General features: G+C 43.5%; 1 protein-coding gene across 1 annotated transcript; it reads left to right on the top strand.

The window, feature by feature from the left end:
- Positions 1-4,367: 4,367 nt before the first annotated feature.
- LOC103710967 (WAT1-related protein At5g07050-like) lies at positions 4,368-6,643 on the top strand. The gene is made up of 7 exons (XM_008796912.5): positions 4,368-4,678; positions 4,774-4,836; positions 4,934-5,050; positions 5,170-5,422; positions 5,565-5,723; positions 5,809-5,960; positions 6,114-6,643. The coding sequence occupies exons 1-7, from the start codon at positions 4,476-4,478 to the stop codon at positions 6,337-6,339; spliced, it is 1,173 nt and encodes a 390-aa protein (XP_008795134.2). The 5' UTR covers positions 4,368-4,475; the 3' UTR covers positions 6,340-6,643.
- Positions 6,644-11,227: the final 4,584 nt, after the last annotated feature.

Below are 11,227 nucleotides of genomic sequence, written 5' to 3'. Positions count from 1 at the left end.
CTGCGCGCACGCATATCAAGCCAATGGGAGCTCATATTCCTGGGCGGGCAGTGCAATGATGCTCGAGAAGCACTCCGAGTGGCATCCAGGTACTGCATCCTGATGTGAAGGGATCAAAGGTGGCGAAGGGCCCACAGCTATCAGGATGGTTGTCCCTGTCCTTGTAGGGTTTTGCGAACCCAATTAGTGAAAGGATCTCAGTCCCCAAAACCTTTTCCCATGCATGGTCCTAGCAGAGCTGTAGCTGATAACAATGAAACAGAGTATCAGCCGACATCACACCACCAAATCCGAGTTCTGCTTTCTCTTTCCTTCTTTTGTGTACTACACTAAACTCTTGTTGGCAATTCCATGCTTGAAGAATGTCATCTTGGGAATCCAGTGATGATACAATTTGCAATCTCAGAATCTGGCAATTTGCTCAGTTAATGTGTAAGAAGTTGCCCTGTGGATCTTACACAATATCTCCTAGGGAACGTTGCATGCATGTGTACTTTTCAATCGAGAAGCTGTCCCGTATTTTGCATTTGATGCCTTGTGTAGACTTGTCCCATCGCAAGTGAGAAGATTCAACAAATGAAAGAGACAATCTTACAGTCATGTCTTGCTCACCACTCAGCAGTTCAGTTGATCTCGTATGGATGTGTACAAAAGTTTTAGTAATTAAAATTTCCAGTTACCTCCTTATGATTTTCTGTTACCAATTTTGTGATTTTTGGAGATTCCTCCTTGGCAGTAGAATGCTGATGGGTATATGAAAATAATGACTTGGTGGTATTTAAATTTGCTCGAGAATTGGAAGCTGGAATAATATGCTACGCTGGAAACACAAGCAAATATACTTTGTTCCCCTAAAAGAGATCAAATCTTTGCATCTAGCTTTACATTCTAAGCATCCAGATAGCCACATCCAGTAGATTATAGACAAAAGTGGAGTTCTAAAAATATCTTGTTGGTTATTATCTATAGAAAAGAAGAATATGTAGAAAAAGAAGAATATTATTAAAAAAATTTACGACCTCAATATTGTGAGGCGGTCAACTTGTATATTTATAATTGAACATATATATAAGAGATTGCAACTAGGATTATACAAATATAGAAAGAAATAATAAATAAATTTTAGGATTTGTGATGGCCACGTCAAGGCCTAATCTGCTTGACTGGCCCGATCCGAATATAGCCCAGCCCAAACTCCCATCAGAAAAAAAAAAAAAAAAATAGGAGATCGCGATGCCCTACCCGATTGGCTGCCATTGAGGCACGGCCAGGGGAGGCACGACCAGCGTGAACTCCCTCCAGTTGTTGGGGGCCATTATAATTGGCGAACGGCCAGTTGGATCCGCCGTTGAGCCGAGGGTATCTCCTCCTGCCAAGGGTTATAAAAACTTTGATTTTTCTCTACCTGATCCTCCACCTGCTTCTATTCTCCTTCCACTTCTTCTCTAGTGGTCGGCATGCCATCCTAGCCGGCTCTGCCCTCGAAAATCTCTCTTTTTCTCTCCGAGTTTCCGCTCCCCTATTATCACGGGCCAAGCTTGCCGCTCGTGCTTCATCGAAAAAGCAAAAAAGGATCTTTTCTTTTTTTATGTGTATGGGTCGTGGTACTATTGGTCTTTTTTAAGTGAATTTATGGCAGGTTTTCAAGGCAGATAGGCAGATAAGGGCTTGTCAGCTTGCTCCAGAAATGCCAGCCAACGCGAGGAGGGAAAGCCCTAAGGGAATTGGATTCATGTGCCAGTTTTCTGCAATGGAATTGGATTTTGGAAGAAGGTCTGGGATTTTTTTCTATCCTCGTGAGAGGGGAGCTGGGAGACACCAATCAGTCATGTAGATAAAAAATAGTGTGATATGAAATTTGGCTTGTAGACCGACTTAGGTTGTAAGTCATGGGTCATCTGTTCTGACTGGAGGTCAATTGCAAGTCGTCGTCATCTTCCTCTTCTTTCTTTCTTTCTTTCTTTCTTTCTTTCTTTTGTAAAAAAATAACTATTCATTCATATATATCTAACGTGAGTACAACCTGTCATATCACAAAAAAGTAACAATAACAAAGGAGGAGGAGCATCTGAAGTAGACGTCCCCAAAATATCTCCGAAATGCCGGGCGACAAAAGAAGGTGACCCAGTCCGCTGCCCTGTTCGCCTTCCTAAACACTTGTGCTACCTGAAAATCGCCCATCATCTAAGCCATCCTGCAAGACTCCCGAATAAGGGGATGACCATCACCATACCTGTCCGCCTCCCGGATCCAGTCGATCACCATAGATGAGTCTCCATCAAGGAACACCCGCTCGACACGCAGTACTCGCCTGACATAGGATAAACCCTCCCAGGCTGCCCGCAGCTCTACCTCAACTACTGTAACCCCTGGCGTGCGCCGCCCTCCTGCGGCTAACATCCGACCGTGGTGGTCCCTGATCACAAAACCAACTCTTCTGGTCACACCATTCACTGACCTACTGTCGTCGAAGTTTACTTTGAGATAGCCAAAGGGTAGAGGTACCCAAGAAACAAGAGCAAATCGGGACGCTAAAACAGCATGAAAAGTATGACCAAATTAGATTTGCCTAAATTCTTTTCCAAAAGCACAAAAAAAATGGACCCGATTCGGATCCGGACCCGATCCGACCCAGACCCGACCCGATCCGGTCTTCCATCGGGTCGGATCTAGGTCCCCGAGAGAGAGAGAGGAGGAAAAGTCTTAAGGGGACTAGGGGTCAAGCGTGGAAGGATAGCAACAAGCATAGGTTCACAGAATTCAAAGGAACCTCGGCCCGCCAGGATTCTCTCTAGATCTATTACACTGTTGATACCTCTGGTGTCTCGATAGCAGGCTTCTTTTTTTCCTTCTGTTTTTTTGTTTTTGTTTCTTTTTTCTTTTGAGGGGAAGAAAGTGAGGGAACACTTAACTGAATATGGGTCATGTGCCAGTTTTCCTGCAATGGAATTGAATTTTGGAAGAAGGTCTGGGATTTTTTTTGTCCTCGTGAGAGGGGAGCTGGGAGACACCAAGTTCCGTCCAATCAGTCATGTAGATAAAAAATCGTGTGATATGAAATTTGGCTTGTAGACTGACTTAGTCAGTGAGCCATGGCTGGAGGTCAATTGCGAGTCTTTCAAGTCATGGGTCACCCAGCACCTCATAATTACGATATGACCAAATTAGTTTTGCCCAAAGCGCAAAAAAAAAAAAAAAAAAAAGGCCCGACTCGGATCCAATCCGAATCCGACTCGGACTCGACCCGACACGATCTTCAACCGGATTGGATCTGGATCTAAAATTAGGATCCAAATAAAAAATCGAGTCGGATCAGGGTCACTCAGGACCTGACCTGATCCGACCCATTTACACCCTTAGCTGCAAATGACACCCCGAACGTAACTTTACGCCACCATATATTGCATCCGTTATCCAAATTAGGCTTTTGCATTTAGAACCTAACATATCGTCGGTTCCTTGGGATGTCGCAAAGCAATTAATTCCCCGCATCCTTGCAAAACGGATGTAGATGAATGGCTGTTGACCGGCCCGTCGCATTTCCTCGCGCAACCAAGCATGCCTCAACACGTGCTACCCTATCCACACGTGCGACCAATGCGTAAATATTTTTTTTTTTTGGTACAACTACTGCTCATACCATTCTAGCATGGGTGCAGGCAATAAAATAAAAAAAGAAGATGACAAAGCAGTAGAGAAGCAGCCCCTAGCATGATCTGAAAACCTCTCTAGAATATTAGACAGCAAAGGAAGCAATTCAGTCAGCAGTCATATTCGCCTCTTAATATACATATACTGCTTAAAAGGCCCTACAGCCCTCCACCAACCAAAGAATGTCGGAGAGCAGAGGGTTCTCATCCTCCTCCGCCCTCCATCTCGTACCCACTCGATCATCATTATTGAAGGAGGATATGCTTAGGCTCCAATACTCATCTCGCATAGGCGATGCTTTTCAATGCTACCTTGAGCTCCGTCTCTATAGCTGTCATCCAACACTACTTCGCCCTCTGCAGTAATTAGTCTAACATCATGTGTCCTCGTCACAAATCCCACGTATGCTGTCTCTCTCTATCGTCGCCCGCATCAACACGCCATTCCTCCCCTTGTCGGGGGAGTTACGGGTGCCTGTGGCATCCCTCGCCACTAACCCAGTGTCACGGGCCCCACTTGCTCTCGCACGTAAACCAACTCCTATGCTGCCACGTGGAGCCAACCCACCCCGTTGGAGGCAATATGCTGTGGCTCCCACGTGTGTGTCAACCTTTCCCGGAATGCCCCTCCCATGGTTGGCCTCATGAAGTTGATTTGGCGAGGCAGAGTGCCCCAACTAACGGCTATAAATGCCAACCCAAGTTGGCCATTCCCTCAGGAGAACACAGAGTCTCTTGGGTTCTTCCTCTCTGTTCTCCTCTCTCCCTGCTCCCACTGCTATACGCCATTAGGACTGTCCACACTCATCTTCCTCTCCCACTAAAATGGAGATCCAAGGTCGCTGTGGGAAATTCTTTCAGAGGTGCAAGCCCTACGTTGCCATGATTTCCCTCCAATTCGGCTATGCCGGCATGAACGTAATCACCAAGGTCTCCCTCAACCATGGCATGAGCCATTACGTTCTCGTCGTATATCGGCATGCCTTTGCTACCCTATCAATCGCTCCATTCGCTCTCATCCTCGAGAGGTGACGATCAGATGATCAAAAAATCTTAACTCTATCCATTCCTGTCGACATCCACTGAAAATCTGAATGCTTGAGCGTCTTAACTATTGTAACAGGAAGGTGCGGCCCAAGCTCACACTCTGGATTTTCATGCAAATATTCGTGCTGGGGCTCCTTGGGTTAGTGCTTGACTAGTGTTCCTTCATCATATCATCGAAAATTGTTATCATTATTTTTCTCGAAGGCACACTTCTGACAGTTAACCTGGAACTGTAGGCCTGTGATCGACCAAAACTTCTACTATGCTGGCTTGAAGTTCACCTCCCCAACCTTCTCGTGTGCGATGAGCAATATCCTGCCGGCCATGACCTTTGTAATGGCAGTGCTCTGCAGGTAGCTAGACAGAGTTGCATATGCGTTCATGGTGTTATTACCATAGCTTTTCAGAGAGTGTTTTGAAGTGTCTTTTGCTCACGAGGGATTGTATTTGTTGTATTGGAACTGGAAAATAGGATGGAGAAGGTGGATCTCAAGAGAGTGAGGTGCCAAGCCAAGGTGGTAGGCACCCTGGTGACAGTGGCTGGGGCCATGTTGATGACCCTGTACAAGGGACCTATTGTGGAGATGGTGTGGACCAAGCATGTCCATCCCCGCCAAATGAATGCGCCGCCGGCTGCCACGGATTCCGCCGACAAGGACTGGTTCAAGGGCTCCATCTTCCTCATCATAGCAACTCTAGCTTGGGCTTCTCTTTTCATCCTCCAGGTAAAATCTCAATTTCTTGGACATTATATAAGATCTTATGTAAGAACTATGACGGAAAGAAGGCCACAGCATATCGGCGATTGTTTGTAAAATTTTCTACGAGGGAATCGATATGACTTGTGTTTTCTTCTTGGTTCTATAGGCAGCAACACTGAAGAAATATGATGCACCCCTCTCCCTAACCTCATTAATCTGCTTTGTTGGAACCCTGCAAGCCATTGCTGTGACCCTTGTCATGGAACGCAAGCCTTCTGTTTGGAGAATCGGCTGGGACATGAACCTGCTTGCTGCTGCCTATGCTGTTAGTCTCTCTCTCTCTATCTATCTATCTATCTATCTATCTATCTATCTCTATATTGACATGGATAAGGAATTTAAATGTGCAGGGGATTGTAACATCTAGCATTGCCTACTACGTTCAGGGGCTGGTGATACAGAGCAGAGGACCAGTCTTTGCCTCTGCCTTCAGCCCTTTGATGATGATTGTAGTTGCAATTATGGGCTCATTCATCCTTTTTGAAAATATCTATTTAGGAGGGTAAGACAGACATAAATCCATATAACAGAACCATTCTATAAACAATCAAACAGTGTCTTAATTTAACTTGGAGTCATTAAAACAGGACTAATACCAATACATAAAAACACTTGGCTGCTAATACTTTTCCACTACAATATTCTGTGGGTGCAGTGTCCTTGGGGCTATCCTGATAGTTGCTGGCCTCTACTCAGTTCTCTGGGGAAAATACAAGGAGAACAAGGAGGAGGAGGAGCAAGAAGCTATGGAGTTACCGAGGACCATAAAGGGCAATGAAGGGAATGGACAGGTCATGGACATTGCAGAGGTTGATGAAGTTGAGCTGGAGAAGACCAAAGCCAACAACATAATGACAACCTCCCCTGACCAGAGGTTATAGCAGTCAGGGTCCCAATTCCAGAGTCCCATGAAGACCAAGGAGGAACCATAAGCTTTTTCAGTTTATAGTACTTTTGACTGGGGGAGAGGGGATTGAGAGGGGCAAGCAGAGAGGATCCTGGGGCTAAGGAGGAGGTACTTTTTGGTCTCATCACCTTCTAACCTTTTTTTTTTCACTCTTTTTATCCTATTTTCTGTTTCTTTTTCTTTCTCATTTTGATGTAGTGGGGTGGGATGTAATCCATAATTTGGAAGTTGGATAAAATGCGGTTGGAGAGTTTTATAATCTCTCATTTGAACAAAAATTGGATGTAATCTTGTTGGTGTCCATTTCTTTATTTTGGTTCTGCTATGGGGTAATATCAAGCACTAACCAGAGTAACTTACGGCTAACAAAAACAATTTAAGTGGCATTAGTGAGCACAGCTTACTTACAGCTGACTGGATTGTGCCCAAATTATGGGATTGCGTAATAGCAATCACAAACAAAAGGGAAACATAAGACACAAAACTGCAATCCCTGCGAACCATCACAGTCATCCATCACTGATACTACACCCTATGTGCCCAAAATTGCTTGCTCATTATGTAGTCTAAATATTCCATGGTTGTCATCCTGTGAAAAAAAAAATGTTGGCTAGTACTTCTCTCTCGCATATTACATGCTAGTGTGTCCTTAATCATGCAAAATGGCTACTTTTTTCATTTAACAGAATTCCTGATGTGAATAGCTACTTTTTCTATTATACCTATGTAAATTCATATCCTTTTGGTGATATGGCTCTATAATCTTCCTCTGAACTATAGATCAAGCAGTAGATAATTCTTTTGCTTTTCCATGTGTCAAGGTTTCCTTCAGGAATAATGCAAAACTTAATTGTGATCTCCTTGCACTGAGTCATCTAGCATTATTAGTGCCTAAATGACCCATAAACAACTATTCTTGCAAAGTTGGAAAAGTGCAAAGTCATTTCCCATATGTTTTTGGGGTAGAAATTCATTTCTCATATTCAAAACAGTTTGGCTACATAAGATTCTATAAGATCTATAAGTGTATCCAGTAATCATTCCATGGAATGGTCCTGAGGATTGGCACATAAAAGGATATTCCAAACAAAGCAACATAAACAGGCAATTATGTGCAGGGAAAAATTTAAAATTTTAATTCATAGAATCCTTTTATCAACTACTTGTGGAGGAAGTATTCTTGACATGCCCCTGCAAAAGGTATATTCCATGAACATGAATCTTAGACCAGAGGAAATAGAAGCATTGCCAAGAGAGTCCTTTTGTGAGAATATAGACAACTTGATAAATAGTGAACCATTAGAATTTTAATTTTTCTGTGATCAAACAATAATAAATTTTCATGTAACCTTATGCATGCAAGTCCTTTTCAATGCACGTCACTACGAATGGAAGATGCATTTGGTAGCCACGTTGGTTTCACCTAATTGTTGCATAGGATAAATGATGGCCATGTAAGGACCATGGAGTTACGATTGAATCCACATAATCCCCAGGAGGATTACGTAGAGAGGTAGACCACTAGCTTTTACTAGTAAGATACTATCAGAAACGTACCTAGCGCTCTCAACCTACGAGAGACGTCGGCAATCTTGCATGCACTAGTTAACTATTTGGTGGGCCGGCATTCCATCATCTATACAGATACCATAAAGTATCTAAAGGATCAAAGGCTCCCTACTGAAGTATAGCAATAATGGACGACGAAACTTATGATCTATGACTATGAAATCAAGTATAAGAGAACTCTGCAACAGATACCTTATCTCGGCAGACTGAAGAACAGCGATGTGCTATTTCATATCTACTACCTCATTAGGTGGATCAAGTTTTAGATGAGACTAAGGTGGATGATTCTTTACGGACTATCATTCCACAACTTTAAGAGCAACCTAATGAAGCTATTCATTATATCTTGCTAATGGCCTTTATGGTGCTCTCCAAGACAGCAACCAAAAAGGTGGCCTAAGTGGCTTCCATAAGGAGAATAGTGGTACAATACCTTCTTTCATAGCTCTACCAAAATGACTCCCTATGAGGTTGTATATGGTCAACCGCCACCCACCATGCTATATATATTCCAGGATCTACTAATGTCCATCAGGTAGATATTGAGTTAAGGGACAGACTGGACTGGATTTTTCGTTTACTAATAGAGAACTTAGAAGAAGCTCAAAACTGAATGAAGTGTCCAGTAGATAAGCACAGAACTGAAAGGTCCTTCGAAGTTGGCAACATTGTTTACCTGCAGTTGCATCCATACCTACAAACTATAGTTGCTGTGCACAGCGATATGAAGCTTTTTCCTCGATTTTATGGTCCTTCTAAAATATTGGAGAAACTTAGTTCAGTTGCTTACAGATTTGATTTGCCTACGAGACCCAAAATTCATCCTGTTTTTCATGTATCCAACTTGAAGAAGACAGTGGCTCTTGAAACAGTAATGTCTACACGAATACCCGATTTTTCGGAAGATTTTGAACTCCAAATTCAGCCTGTTGCAATTTTAAATCGAAAGATAGTTAAGAAAAATAATCGGGTGGTGACAATGTTGGTCCGGTGATTAAACTTTACACCTAAGAAAGCTACTTGAGAATATTTATATAAATTATGAAAGAAGTTTCCAAATTTCCAACCTTGAAGACAAGGTTGATCTCTTAGGAGGGTGGAACGGTGCAGTCCTTTAGATGCCACATTTAATGATTGCAATCTATTTGAGCTATTCCTATTTGAACTAGGTTTCTTTTTTTTAACTTTTCCTATTAGAATTAGGGCAACATTTATTAATTGTATTTTTCTTTGAGTTAAGATTCCTACTTTGATTAGGGGTTGATCTCTATATAAATATAGATGTCATATGGGTTTTTCATCATTAAATAAAATTTCAGACTTTTGTCTTTGAAGGTTAATCATCTTTGAATTGATCGTTGGAGGCTTGATCCTCTCAAAATGGTCATTCAAAAATCCAATGTTTTGTATGATATGACTGGATTTATATAGCACTTGGGCAGGGCAAAAGGGTTTATTGCAATAGGTACTTATCCTACTTTGGTTTGAATGGCTTTATTTTCCTTAGATTAGAGGTCCTTTTCTTTTATAAACAAAATTAGTTGCATCTCGAGGTCAAATCCACCGTTGTATATCGTATCCTTCTGACCATTTGTCAAGTGACCAATTGTGAGGGCCATGTACATTGACCAGCCCGCTCTTGCTTTGGGCCTATGGGCCGGCCCAAAGAGGCCTAGCTCAAGGGCGGCCTGAAGAGGCCAGACCCATGGCCACCGTGTCCTGTGGCACAATGAAGGCTGAGAATAAGACTCCGAAATGAGTCTTCTTCCTTCTCCAAATATGGCAAGAATCGAGGACTCTCAGGGCAATCCGAGTTCGTCTAGGACTCGGAGACTTCGCCTATTTAACTTCCCTCCTCCTCCTTGGATTTCCTCCACCGAAAATGCCAAAGATCGCCACCGATTTCAAGTTCCTTCTTCAAGCTTCCTCCTTTGATTTTCGCAGAAAATCGAGGATGGAGAGCTCGCCGGAGCCAAGGTACGGACCCAACCTTCTCCCCTTTGTCCTCTATTTTTTCCACGGCCTTAAACCATCGTCGTCGATGGAGAAATTTGTCGGAAATTAGCCGGATTCCATCTTCACTTTTTTTACCGGTCCTTCTTCCCCTTTTTCGACCACTGGCACCACCGGCATTCATCACCGAGAGCCTTAGCCCTTTCCTGCATTGGCCCCTGGCAGGAGCCAAACCTCCTAGTCACTAACGAGCGGATTGGGACCGAGATCAACCAAGACATGACCATCCCTTGTTGGTTTTGTGTTATCTTGGGATGAATCCCTCAGTAGCACGGCCATGTCATGCTTCGGATCTGAGTCATGACAAATATAGTATCAAAGCAATAGATTTGATCATGGGGTAAGCTTAAAAATCTAGTAATTGGTAGAACTTAAGCTTAGATTTATGATTCGTAAAGTGAGGCATAGGTCGAGTATAGAAGAGTTGGTATAGATCAGAGTTACGCAATGGAAACATGGTGGAATGTTAGATGAAAGACTAAGTACCTACATTTGTTTAAGAATTAAGGAACGTTAAGTTTCGAGGACGAAACACTATTAAGGGGGGAAGAATGTGAGGACCAGGTCCCTTGACCGGCCTGCACTTGCTTTGGGCTTGTCGGCCAACCCGAAGAGGCGAGGCCCATAGCCACCGTGCCCCATGGCACGATGAAGGTTGAGAAGAAGATTCCGAAATGAGTCTTCTTTCTCCTCCAAATCTGGCAAGAATCGAGGATTCCTAGGGCAATCCAAGTCTTTCTAGGACTCGAAAACTTCGCCTATTTAACTTCCCTCATCCTGCTTTGATATTCTCCACCAGAAATGCCAAAGATCGCCACGGATTTTAAGTTTCATCTCTATGCTTCTTCCTTTGATTTTCACTAGAAATCAAGGTCGGAGAGCTCGCCGGAGCCAAGGTAAGGCCCCGACCTTCTTCCTCTTTGTCCTCTCTTTCTTCCACGGCCTTAAACCATCATCGTCGATGGAGAAATTCGTTGAAACTTGGCCGGATTCCATTTTCCCTATTTTTACCAATCTTTCTTCTCCTTTTTCGGCCACTGTCGCCCACAACGTTCATCGTCGAGGGACTTAGCCCTTCCATGCATTAGCCCCTGGCCGGAGCCGGACCTCCCAATCGCCGACGACTGGATTGGGACCGAGATCAACCGAGCCATGACTACCCCCTATTTGGCCCTATTTTGGGTTAATTGTTGCCAACCTACCGCTGCTGCCTGCAGCTACTTCGCCAGACCATGACCAAGGCAGCCACCAGCCCATCTCCCTTCTCCTTTGCTTACCAA

The sequence above is a fragment of the Phoenix dactylifera genome, chromosome 2, assembly GCF_051530095.1.
Source record: "Phoenix dactylifera cultivar Ajwa chromosome 2, Ajwa_hap1_PhDact_Kaust_v1.1, whole genome shotgun sequence".
Taxonomy (NCBI): domain Eukaryota; kingdom Viridiplantae; phylum Streptophyta; class Magnoliopsida; order Arecales; family Arecaceae; genus Phoenix; species Phoenix dactylifera.
This window is presented reverse-complemented; position numbering and strand designations above follow the sequence as displayed.